This window comes from Melospiza georgiana, chromosome 5 (assembly GCF_028018845.1).
Source record: "Melospiza georgiana isolate bMelGeo1 chromosome 5, bMelGeo1.pri, whole genome shotgun sequence".
NCBI lineage: Eukaryota > Metazoa > Chordata > Aves > Passeriformes > Passerellidae > Melospiza > Melospiza georgiana.
Window position 1 is genome coordinate 63360680 of NC_080434.1, and position 13340 is coordinate 63374019.

The 13340-nt window shown below is 40.8% G+C and overlaps 1 protein-coding gene across 2 annotated transcripts in view; it reads right to left on the bottom strand.

Moving 5' to 3' along the window:
* Window positions 1–13198, bottom strand: part of SEL1L3 (SEL1L family member 3) — a 33063-nt gene extending 19865 nt beyond the window's left edge. The window contains exons 1-7 of one of the 2 annotated variants that reach the window (XM_058024428.1): window positions 13099–13198; window positions 8374–8941; window positions 6681–6807; window positions 3777–3898; window positions 2312–2427; window positions 1518–1573; window positions 347–479 (exon numbers count right to left, since the gene is read on the bottom strand). In XM_058024428.1, the coding sequence (XP_057880411.1) occupies window positions 347–479; window positions 1518–1573; window positions 2312–2427; window positions 3777–3898; window positions 6681–6807; window positions 8374–8941; window positions 13099–13155 (1179 nt within the window). In that variant the 5' untranslated portion in view covers window positions 13156–13198. The remainder of the gene's footprint in view (window positions 1–346; window positions 480–1517; window positions 1574–2311; window positions 2428–3776; window positions 3899–6680; window positions 6808–8373; window positions 8942–13098) is intronic. The other variant, XM_058024427.1, reaches the window with a different exon arrangement.
* Between the last annotated feature and the right edge of the window lie 142 nt (window positions 13199–13340).

Genomic DNA, 13340 nt, shown 5'->3' on the forward strand with positions numbered 1-13340 from the left:
CCAACACTGTATCATCAGAAACTCTGGGAACAAAGCAATAGTGAAAATATTAAATATATTAAATATATATTATATTATTATAATTGTACCTATATTATTAAATATAGATCTACAAAAACTGCTTAATCCACTCACTTCCCAAAGTATTATCTTTTAGCATTTGAAATGGTAACTAATGTTGCTAGATTTGAAAAGAAAATTATCATGTATGACATATGTTCCCAGATGCTATTGTGCTTCATAGCTAGTTTATCACCAGATGAGCACTCCATCTGAAAAAATAAAATATACTCAGTCATAGTTGGCTGCTAATATTTCAGCATTTCCAAGTAGTGCCCTTGCTCACCTGTTCTGTTTCCAGGACATTGAGGCGATAGTATTTCACAGGTCCAAAGAAGGCTTCAATACCATTTACGTACCCACTGCCCCCAAGAACAAAGTATCCAGCAGTGTCATCATAATAGAAATCTTCCCTAAAACTTGAGAACATGAAAGAGAAGTAAGCTGACTATCTAGAGGTACTGTGAAAGAAGAAAGAGAAATAAGTATTTCTCAGAATTTCTGCAACTGACGGTCTTAAGCTTATTCCAAGTATCTTTTTCTTTTGTAATTTGTTTATTCTCAAAATTGACTCTGCAATTTAGTGTGACAAATTATGGAGTAAATTTAACAAATTCCTTGTCTACAAACATATTAAACCAACAGGGGTGTTTTATTTTTCTGACCTGTAAGTATCTTTTGATATTTTAGGCATCATTATTTAAGCGCATTTTTTTCAGTTCCACCTTTCCCTTTCACTTTTCTAAAATCAGCATATGAAAATTTAAGCTATTAGTCTCCTAGAGTTATCATCTGCACCTTATCAATTTCTGGATTTAAAGCACAGCAGAGAAGGAACAATCCTGAAGTCTGGCAGTCTGCCATGCAGTTCACTGTTATATAGTTCCCTTATTAACAGTGGCATTTTTGAATTACTTGCACAAGAAAGACTCCATCTTAAATTACAGTGAAAGAAACCAATTAAAAACCCATTTAAAAATACTCAGTTGCATAGAATATTTCTACATAGAAATTTTTATATTTCTATATTTCTACATAGACAGAGTGTGAATACTTTTGGTAGAAATTTTGCTCTCTAACTAAGCAAAACAAGTAAGAATTTCCCTGCTGAAATACTACCCCTCACAGCAACAGCAAAACTAGACTTCAGTAAGGCCAAAAGTTCATTTGAAGACTGATCTTAATGCCACTGACATGCCAATCAGTTTTTAGTGAGGGTTATCAGACTCTAGTACTAGATCATACACCACATTAACTCATGGCATTAAAATACTCAGCTCATGCTTAATGTAAGCACAGTAAAGCAAGCTGGTTTTGAAAGGATAGTGTAGAAAAAGACCATAGAAATTTTCAAAATCAATTAGAATCTCAGTTATAAACTGTGCTATCCTTCCCCCATTCTCTGCATCTGAAAATATACACACATATTACTCCACAAAGGAGAAAATGCTGCTTACGTAAAAGATTGATGATGATGTCTTTTCAAATTCTTCCCAACACTGCTTACTTCAATCTAAAAGAGCACAAAACATTAATCACAATAAAAGAAATGTTATAGGGTACATTTACTACACTGTCTAGTTGCTCCAGGGGAGGTTTAAATTGGATGTTAGGAAATATTTCTTCACTGAAAGAGTTGTCAAGCACTGGAACAGGCTGCCCATGTTAACTGTGGAGTCACCATCCCTGAAGTGTTCAGGAAACAAGTGGATGTGGCACTCAGCACTGTGGTTTTTACTGATGTGGTGCTGTTTGCTCAAAGGTTGGACTTGATAATCTTTGAGGTCTTTTCCAGCCTTAATGATTCAATGATTCTTGTTGATCCACAACCCAAAATCCTTCTCCCCAGGGCTGCTCTCAATCTACTCTCTGCCCAGCCCGTGTTTGTGCGTGGGATTCCCCTGACCCAGGTGCAACACCTCACACTTGGACTTGTGGAACATCACAAGGTTCACATGGGCCCACCTCTCCAGCCTGTCCATGTCCATTTGGATGGCATCCATTCCCTCCAGCCTCTCAACTACACCCCACAGCCTGGTGTCATTGGAAAACTTGCTGAGGATGCACCCAATCCAACTCAATCAATCAATCAAAGTTGATTTTCCAAAGCTGGATGGTCTGAACATCCCCTCACAACTTCTAGTTTTAGATTTTTCATTCTTTTGCTATGTAAGCATGTACAATTTACAGTGTTTGTCTCAGCCTCAGCTATTAAGGAGTTTGTCAGTTTGTAATTCAGTGGCAAGCATACCTGTCCACCCTTAAAGGAGAGATCCAGTCGAAACCACTGCTTCAGAGGAAGGCTGAAGCTAGTTTTCACTGCAAGGTCATCCCCTCTCATGAGATGCATCTGAATATGCACATAACCTGAGAGCAAAAAAGGAAGAAAAAGGAAACAAACACCACAGAAACATTAGCAGCAAGAATGGGTTTACTAATGCTTTGTTCACAGTGATTCTGTCCTCTTCACCTTCTTCCTCACCACCAACAACAGAAATCTGGCACCACCAAGCCACACATCAGCTCTCAGAGCCCCACAGGCAGTGCTCCACATTTCAGGTACACAGCTCAGATGCTGATGCCCAGGCTCCCACATGAAACCACAGGCTGAAAACCAGGGTGAAACAGACTGAACAGACTAAACCTAAGGGAGGCTGTCACAGCTGATCTCAAACATCAGAAAGCAGTTGTGGCTTGCAGTAAACAGCACAAGGGACCAGTAAACAATGGCATCCACTCAGCACTCAACTGGTGGCATGTGACTGCAATGATCAAGCACAAGGAGACTCTACCCTCCACTTCTTGGACCTGCAGAAGCCACACTCATGGTCTGAACTTTTAAGATCAGAACAAGCTACTTTGATAATCTAGGGTAACACTGAGAATAAAACTGGCCCTAAAACCTCACCAGGCAAATCTCATATTAAGCTGGTAACTTCCATTTTTTTTGTTCTTCACAGAAAAACATCCAGTTTATAATGGATACATTAATTATTGAAATTGGCTACATGACAGAGAAAATGAAAATGACAAAAATGACAGTGAGGAAGAGGTCAGTTGTCAAACTCTTAAAGAAGGAGGAAAAAAATGTGTTATGAGAATGCCAGGTGTACCCTTTTAAAACTCTGCATGCTTATTTCTTCTGCGAGCCTGCCAGCCAGCTCCCAGACCTCTTCTGACAACAACAGGCCCCCACTGCAAGTGTTGCAAGACTAAGATAGTGCTACCTCTTAACTTTCTTCTGGATCAGGGAAACAGACTGGTTCTTGCCTACACATTGCAGTGTAGGCAAGACCTTGAATGACTTTGACTTTTTCTGAGGCTACTTCCAATTATCAAAAATTTTCATGTTGTATATATAGGAATTAAGATCAATTTAAAACAACACTTCAGTAATAATAAGAAAGCTTGTTCATTGAGGTGAGACTGTTTAATCTCAGTGTATGCTCCTGGCTGAAAGATTCAGGCTATTTTCCTGACAAAGCAGACATTTCTGAAGTTAGTGAAGATTAGATGCTATGCAACTACTACATTTTCTCCTGTTTATTTAGTGGCTACTTTCCTACTGAGATGCTACAGTCAAAAAGAAGCATTTTGCAAGGGATCAATTTCACAAAATAAGTCTGATAATATATTTTTATAAATGTTATTTCTAGGCACAAATCGATAAAGACTGTATTAGACCTCTTCTGAAAGCCATTAGTAATATCCCTTACCTTCCTCATTTAGAAATACAGCAGGAGTACCATACATTTCTTTTGAATCAATAAAATAGAGTATACCACACAGATCCTTTTCACAGTGATGGAGCAGATATAGCCAGATTGAAATGGTGAACCTGTATGAGCAAAAACAAACACAAAATCCACTCCTGATGAGAAAGCTCTCTATATAATTTGAAAAGCATGCATTTCACTTTAATTTAGCAAACCCGTGTCACACATGTAATCTTCAGAATAGAACAGAACACTGTAACATCCTCTGCAGTAAAAATCTTCAGAAAAACCACACTTAAAACTCTTGGATCTTTGATCTCTAACCACAGACTTTTGTGGTAACAAACAGGAGAAGAGAGTAAGGAAATGCTATCTGAATCAATTCCAGAATGCCAGGTCAGAGCTACTTCCAGATCCTACACCACCCAGGAACTGAAAACACAACCAAGACAAACTGGAGCCAACCTCCCCCCCACAGACCAGTACCAAGCCCCCAGATGTGTGCTGTTGTCACCTTGATTGTCAAAGCCAGTAAAAGCTATTAGCTCTGTCTTCTGTACTAAAAGTGAACTGTGAAAACAGACTTGTGAGAAGCAGTTAAAAATTAGTCAATTCTCTGGACAGTACAGATGGGTATGAACAGCTGTCACAGAAGTATCACAGGATGAATAAAGGTGGAGCCTCTGCAAACTATGGAACAGTGAAAAATAAAAAACCAAACACCAACACTTAGAAATTTCTGTTCAAACCTGGCTGAGGCACTAAAAGCAGAATATATACCACAATATCTAATTTTAAGGAGTTCCTCTGTGCCAGACTAAATCTGCTTCTGTGCTCTTAACAGAAATTTGATCACACTTATTTCTGTAACATTGCCACAGCAGTTAGGTCAATGCTGAATGACTTTGAAAATTGTACCTCCAGTGTATAATTCAGCAAAGCACTATAATTATTATCATATCTGATGAAATAGTTCACTTTTCTTAGTGACTTTTAGAAAGAGATAGTAAATTTTTGCATTTCTGTAATTAATAAAAATGGTCAATATTTGTTTGTAATACTTTAGGATTGGGTCAGCTTGCCTTGCTTCTCTCTCAAAAAATTGCTTAACACAAGTACCTTGTATCTTCTCCTAAACTAAACCACTGTAGGACTGAAAGCCTAACACCTGCTCTCCTTAAAAAAAAAATGCAAGGATGTTTAAGTTTTCCCTAATGGAAACTATGCCTTAAACAGCTAATAATACCATTTTCTCCAGAGATGGTATATGGATGTGGCAGAAAGGTTTGTAAATGACAACCACTTGTATATTGATTGCTAGGACTTACAGGCAAACACTGTGCTTCTAGAAATACTGCTCCTGTGTTCATGCTTATATATTGCTCTTTTCAACTTTCATCTCTGCCAATACAGCAAACTCAAATGCCTCGGTCTCCATTTAATCCTTGATTGCCAGTCTGAGACTGTGTTTGTTCTGGACACATTTCTTGGGACAGAGTTTTGGACAATGCTGACTCATTTCATATCCCCACTGCTGCAGAGTGCCAAACAGCTTGAGCAGTCCCTTACAGTCCCAGCCTGTTCTTGCTGCAGGCTCAAAGAAAAATGATGTATCTCGGACTCCCTTTCTTTACAAATCCCTGACTGAAGCCAAACAAGTATCTCAGTTAGATTCATCTACTTCTGTTACCTTTTTGTACAGTGGGGAACCACTGCTCACATACACAGAACTGAAAAAGAACTGAAGAGAAGAACTCTCTTCCTCTTCCTAACAGAACTACCCCAGGCTGTCACACAACCACAGCACACAGCACACTGAAGACACTGAACTTGAAGGCAAGAACTATGTGGAGCAGACAAAAAGATGCATAAATTTATTCAATATACTCTACACCAGAGCTTAAGTGCCTCTGTACCAGAAGCAGGATGCACTGTGTTGGTGGGCAAAGAGCAGCAGGCTGTCACTCATCCAGAAGAGACCAGGAGCTAAAAATTGCTCTGTATTTATGGCTTCAGTTATGGTTTGAGAGCTAGGAATTTGCATGCAACCTGTGCTCTCTGGCAAGCCATCTTGGCACTCTTCTTGAGGCCACAGGCCAAATGCAATCCAGAAGGCAAGTCCCAGCTCCTGTAATTATTTCCTACTTCTGCAATAATGTTGCCAGGGTGAGAGCATCTGGTGGAAGGGAGGTCTATTTATGTATCTCTACTCCCCTGAAGTTGCAAAATATGACTGGAGAGTTGTGACAGTTTTGGGAAGGGGGACCAGAGCAGAGCAAGATGACCTTACAAGAGCGATTCCTCTGTAACTGAATAGTGTGCAGGGGATAAGGAGTTGTACTCCTGTCAAAATAGGAAAGCTTACACAGCAATGGTAGAAGGAAATGGAGTGAGCTCAAGCTGGAAGACTTATCTAGGCACAGGATTCTATCCAGTTGCTTGTCAGGTGCAAAATAAACTAGAGTGGGAATTTATAGTGATAAAGCTGCTTCGTGCTCCTTGCCCTTGCAAGAAATCCTACTCTGCTCTTGGTCTGCAAACAATGTTAGAAATGCAGATCTGTTTGTAAAGCAGAAAACCCCAGGCTAGTTAGTCATGAGACAGCAGTCTGATCATGGCAGCAGGTAACAGCTAACTCACCCTCCTAACTGTACCTGTTACACCTTCAGTGGCATCTCTCACACAGCACTGCACTAACACACACTGCAAGTATCTTCCTGAGCTTCAGCTTAAGCCTGTCCAGAACTGGAATTAGGAGGAACTGCTAACTAGGCTCCTTTTGCATCTTTTATGAAATTAGTAGGCAGTATTCCTTGAATTTGTGGTAAAGCCCAAGAGTTTAAGTACATTCTATAGCCTTCAAAAACCAAATACAGCCCCATTCACTTAGTTGCCTGTACTTACATGGGATAATCAACCTGGTGTTGTCTGACTGTCTCAAGTTCTCTGTTTTCAAACTGTTCAAACTTCTTCACAATTCCTGTTTTTTCCCCACTGGAAGCATATATAAATTCGAGAATATGGACACCATCTGCAAAATACAGTCTTTTTTAATCTGACAGACAGAAAGCATAAAACTAATTAATTAGCTCACATTCCTACAGTCGAACATTTAAATCACACAACAGATTTAAAGCTAACACAAACTCTCAGTAAGTCCTTAGACAAAAATTCACTTGCTGCTGTAAAATACATTACAGTCTTGGACCAAATAACCCACAAAAAGTGAATTTGATCCTGTTTCCAGATAAAATTAGAAGCAGGGAAAGAACAGACTTATTTAAATCTAAGATACTTAAAGAACCAGTTAGTAAACAAGTCCTACTTAATGTTATTCACTTACATCTCATCCTATCTTTGGTTATGCCTAAGTGACATTTCTCCACATCTCTTGGAATTGCTCTCCATTTGTGCCTCTCTATATTATATGTATGCATAGATACCAATTCTATTCTTAACTGATATGGATAATCCTGTAACAAAACTGATAAAGATGCCCCTCCTAAGAAACAAGAGAAAAATCTTCAAGGCCATGAGATATCATCAGCTTGCCTAGAGAAACCCAAAAACCAGACAAAAAACCACCAAGAAAACAATAACATGAACCAAACCCTGAGCAAATTGTTACATTATTTTAAGAAACAAAATTTGAATATTATTTCCTTCTATTGTCTATTAAACTGATTTAATCTGTAATAGAAATAGATAATACAGACAATAAGATGTTTCACAGTGTTGTCAGATATCACATGCTGTCTCCAACAAGTATTTTAGAAAGCCCTTAAAGGAAACAAGATGTTTCTAGTTCTTCTTCAGAGCACTTACATGCCAGTGTAGTGAGAATAAATGACACAAATACCATTATGGGATTTTCTGGGAGAGAACCATTTAGAAACAAATGTTCTTTTTCCTTCTAGGTTCTGCTTTGAGCACTCACTGAAAGCAAAAACATTGTCAGCAAGTGTAAAGCTAGAGATGGGCAGGCAGAAAAAAAAAGGACTCAAAAAATCTAAAAAGCAATGCTGTTTCTGTAATCTGTATTGTTGGCAATACATGATTTTTTATTTAAAACTATTACTTTATTTTCTAAAATGCTTGTTCATAATGGTTCTAGGGGAAAAAAAAGAGGGTCTGTAAAGCTTAGCTGACTACAGAGACTTGAAAATATGTTTCTGAGTGTGAGGCCATCACTTTAAACAGAAGGAAAACTACTTATGTGAAAATTACGTGTGCATGAACTGCAGAACTGATTCTGCATTAATACAGTAAGGGACTGAATAACTCCATCTGAAGATAAAGGAATGATGTTCACAAACTCTGGTGGGTTTTGACTAAAATTGTTTGAAAATGCTTAGAAAAGAGGGGGCCAGGCTGCTACCAACCTCCAGGCTAGCTGTGATGAAACAATCTGAAGAGCAGGATGGCTTCAGCAACTTGCAACTCTAACCTCACAGTTATGGAGATTACATGTTCAACAATGCTTCCCAAGTAAACCACTGTGTGTAATATTTACTATTTACTACCAGTAGGCATTTTTTAACAGCTTACCAGAGATGTTATTTGTTTCCTTGGGGAAAAAAAGTGACATTGCACCTACCAGTTTCATGAGGGCACTGAGGTATCCTATTGGCCTGGAGCATCCACAAATAGTCAGCACCCCACTGAAGACAAACTTTGTGATCCTTATATGGCCGTTCAAAGGGTGGAACTGCCTCTAAAAATGTGTAATTCTTGGCAACTGCAGCCTGGTAGTCTTCATTCTGCTCATCACCATAGCTGCTAGCTGATCTGTGGCTAATCCATGCGTACAGTATCACACTGTGCACTATTATTGAGTTTCTGATGATATAATCATCTCTGTAAACCATGATGCTTGGAAATTTCAAGTGTACTTGTCGAGTTCTGCTAACATAAAGGTTCTTCTCATCCTTCCATCTCTTTCTATACACTGGCACACCAGTCCTGAACTCGGAGGAAGCTACTGCTTCTAAACTGACAATACAAGGTTTAGAACATAAATATTGAACTGAAACCTCAGAATTGTTAAGAACTTTCTTTTCTAAAATGTTTAAATAGATAAAATCTACATAATCCACATTCTTCTGAAACTGTGGAGTAACTGCTGTTGTCTGTAATGTCTCCTTTCCAAAGGACAGCACAAAGTTCTGGAAGAAAACCCAAAACACAGAGATGTTAACCAGAGAATCTATGTGATTATTCACACACTCACAATAATAACAGAACACTGCACAGGCACGTATATACCACACTTTTACTTCAAAAGAGGAGGTTTCTTTTACCCAGCAAGTAGACACGGATTACTGGAGAGCCACCATCAAGATTTTAATGGCATCAACGTCCCTACGTCAAGGTCTCAAAGTTACACATGCTTCTACAAACAAACTGTATTTACAGGGTGTATCCTTCAGCCCTGTGCAAGTGGAATCCGGTCTAAGATAGCGACTTAGACGTCACACTATTCAAACATGCTCCTAGGATCAGGCCTGAGGAGTGTGCACAAAAATGTACAGGCATACATTCATTATGTATCATTGTTTGCTAGGATTGCCACAGCCTGATGTTTCTGCTTCTTCTAAAAAAGTTAGCTAATTTTGTTACCTGTCATGCAGGTCCCTGAAGGACAAACTAACAACAAAGGCTTCCTGACAATGAATTAATATTTGTAACGTGTTTCATTTTTGACATGTTCCTATTGTGAAGATGGACTTGGAAATCTGAGCAGCAAGACCAGCAGGCTGAATTTGCTCAGCTGTTGCTCTCCACAGCTAGGTACATTATATATAGTTTTGAGAGTGAGTGCCTGGACACACAACAGGATTATCCCCTGTGATTAAGTTCTTGTCTCTAAAACTTCAAACAGCTTCTTTTCTTTCTGCCTAGCAGCCAGCATCCAGCTTGATGCACTGCCAAGGATACTGGGGATTACTCAGCTCTGAGGGCAAGCCACCAGCACAGCAGTTCCACCATGTCCCCTGGTCTGTCTAAGATATTCACAACTGTCACATAGGAATACCAGGGAAGATGGTCATTAAGATCGCTAAAAATGAGATCTGTCTTGGGTAACCTTTAACTTTGCTAAGATTAAACAAATTAAAATAAAATTTATCTTGGATACCTATCTTGGATTGATGCCTTTTTCACTGAGTTTTTCAAAACATTTAAAGGGTTTGGCCTAGTCATTAGTACATTTCTAATCATAGAAATTGTGTGTTGTGCACCTGGAGGACTAGACCTTGCCCACAATCCAACATGGAGATCAATAAAAGTCCCTAATGATAAACTACTTTGTTTTTTATTTCTTGAGAATATGTTGACACTCCTTGAGAGCTACACTGAAAAAACATCAAGCCAGTATGACCTATGAGGGTGTAAATATTAAGAAAAGTCAGAACTAAGTCCTATACTACCTCCTTGCTCCTACAGATGAAGATTTTTGGATTTTTTGGTCACCTGTGTGATCAAATGGTATTTTTCCCCAGTTCCCTGCCTCCTTAGAGGGGCAAAAGAGCTCAAGGTTTGTTGGAGGAACACAACTATGCATAGAGGTGCTGTTAACTTCAAGACCTTGACTTTATTAAGGTCAGACACTGGAAGACGTAACTGAATGAGGGAACTTTTGGACAAAGAAGCTAGATACCATTGTGAGCAGATGGGTAGCTCTAGATCACTTTATTTAGTGTTCCTAGGGAACTTGTCATTTAAACCATTTACCATACTTGCAACCAAATGCTCTTTATCTTCTTGTATCTGACAAGAGACACTGCAAGTGAGATGTGCAGTGATGCTGAACACTGATAAACACATGCAAGCACCAAGATATATACCTTCAACAAATAAAATGCTAAAAACCCACAGAAGACTATGCAACTTTGCCTATTGTAGAAAGCCAAAATACTGTCTCATCAGCCTTCCGCTCTGCCTTATTTCCCACTCCACAAAATGGATATTGGTTAGAGTACTAATATCTAATTAGTATTAGATATTAGTGCTAATAATGCCAATGTTGTGGGTTTGATCCCTTTATGGGCCATTCACTTTAAGAGTTGGCCTCAATGATCCTTGTGGGTCCCTTCCAACTCAGAATATTCTGATTTTATATTGTAAAAACTATGCAAACTGAAGGGGCTGAAAAAGGAATAGCAATAGGAGGTTGGTGTCCATTGGAACCCATGGCATGGTGTCTATAATATGCTGGAATAACACACATACACAAATACTGAGACAAAAGTTGATGAGACAGCCTTCATTTTAATACTAATTTGAGTACCTTTCAGAGCTTGACAAAAGATACTATTCTTTTACATTTCCACCACAATTCTTCTTTGGTTTAAAAGTATTAAAACCCCATAGCAGCAGCAACAAATTATCCTAAACCTCTTATATTTGATGGTTATAATTAATATTTCTTGATCTTACAATAAAGAGTACTTGTAAGTAGCTTAATCTTTGTGATAAGGGCGCTGTGTCATGAGGAAGATGGCAATATACTATGAACACAGTGCCATGTCATCATCACAAGATGCAAAAGTCCACCAGGTAGATACTAAAAAGCACAGGGGTACTAATGTGTGCTTACCACACACACTTACTGTCAAAACACACACAGAGCCAGCTCTCAATTTTCTCAGTGGTTATCCACCACAGAGCAATGGGAACTAGATTCCAGCAAGGACAGCTTGGGTCTGGCACAGTTCATTAACAAAGATGCAGCAGTGTATGAATTTGTCCATGTCATCTCCAGTGAATGGCAGAAATTTTGTGGTGGGGGATCCCAAAGCAGTAAGCTCTCAAACCCAAAGCCAGGTCTTTGCAGAACAATTTCCATGAAGTTCCTACAGCACTTAAGCACAATGCAACACAATTGCTGATGCTAAGTTTTGCTTCAGCTCTGCTGATCTAGTGCCCTTCCTGTAGTGCCTGATCTGCTAAATGGCTCCCCATTTTACTTTGTATTCTTTGGTCCCTGGGTACTACTTGTGGCCTGTGCTGCCAAAATGCATGAACTATATTTGAATCTTCTGTTACATCCCACCTAACTAACCCTTCTGGAGGCTCATCCAGCAAACAGCACGGAGCAAAGAACCCAGAGCAACCCCACATGATGGAGACCTGGCAGACACCGCAGACCATAAACCTCCAGACCATGGCCAAGTCTCTGTTACCACTACACAGTGCACAGAGTGTGTATCATCTCAATGTTCCTCCTTGGTGAGGGAGCCTCTTCCCTTCCTGTTGTATCAGACAAGGCAGAGTTAAATGTGCATTTTCATTTGAGACAGCACAAGGATGAAAAGATGACACATTGAGTGAGTGTGATTAGGAGACTTAAATATAAAAGTTTTCCAGCGCACTAAAGAAGTCAGCTATGCTGATTCAAAATATTATCATGAAATAGACAAAGTTCAACAAAACAGACACAAAGGTTTTGTTGTGTGGGGCAACTTAAACCTGTAAATGGTTTTGGGTTTGTTTTTTCTTTTCTTTTCTTAAATCCTGCTGAATCTCAATGATTTAGCCCAAGTAATCCCATCAGATCTTGGGATAAGAATCAATATGGGAGGCAAACACTGCAAGTGTTAGGAAACTGAACAATTTTGAGCAGTGTAATAATACAGAAATGATTGAGCAAGTATTCTTTCATTTGCTGGAGGTCTCAACAGGACCCTTCATGAGTTCAGCCCTGAGGACATTCCACAAAACCCTATGAAACCTGCACCTGTTTGCACAAAACCTGAAGATAAGTGCAGTTCTTCACCTGCAAACGCCCAACACGTCATGCTACATTTTATCAGGAGTGAAAAGAAGACATGACGAGAAAGGGTGTTGATCTGCTGCTCTCCATCAGCACCAACATGGCACAGGCACACAAACACTTAGACCAGAGCTTATGCTTAGCAACAAAAAAGATGAAAAAGTAGTTTAGTAACTGGCCCTAACCCACGGTTGTTTCCATAAGCCAGTGCAGCACTATGTTCAGTCGTGCGCAGATGTCAAAGCCCCCCCCATTTTTCCCACTCTAGAAGTTTATGGTCACCCAGGGCAGAAAGCTTAACACCTGGCTGTGACGGCTCGGCGTCCCCAGCTCGGTAAGCCAGGCCCCAGGAACCGCGGGGCTGGCAGGGGGCGCGGAGCCAGGCCGGACACCGGGGCTGGCTCCGAGGGGCGGCCCGGCCCGAGCCCCCCGAGCCCCGCCGGCCCCGGCTCGGCTCCCTCCGCGCTGCGGGAACGACCCGCGGCCCCGCACGGGCCGGCCCTGCCCGGGCTGGGTCCGCGGAGCAGGTGCGGGGCCGACGGCACTCACCGTGAGCAGGACGAGGAGCAGCGGAGCGGGCCGGCGGGGCTCGGCCGGGGGCCGCATGCTGCTGCGGCGGTGCCCAGCGCGGCAGGGACTGCGCGGCCGGCCCGGCGACAAGGATGCGGCAGATCCGGCTTCCTGGAGGAGGGGCCGCCGCCCGGGCACGGCAGGGCAGGGCAGGGCAGGGCCCCGCTCCGCCGCCGCAGGTGCGCAGGGGCTGGGCCAGAAGACGCCGAGCCCCGGCCGTG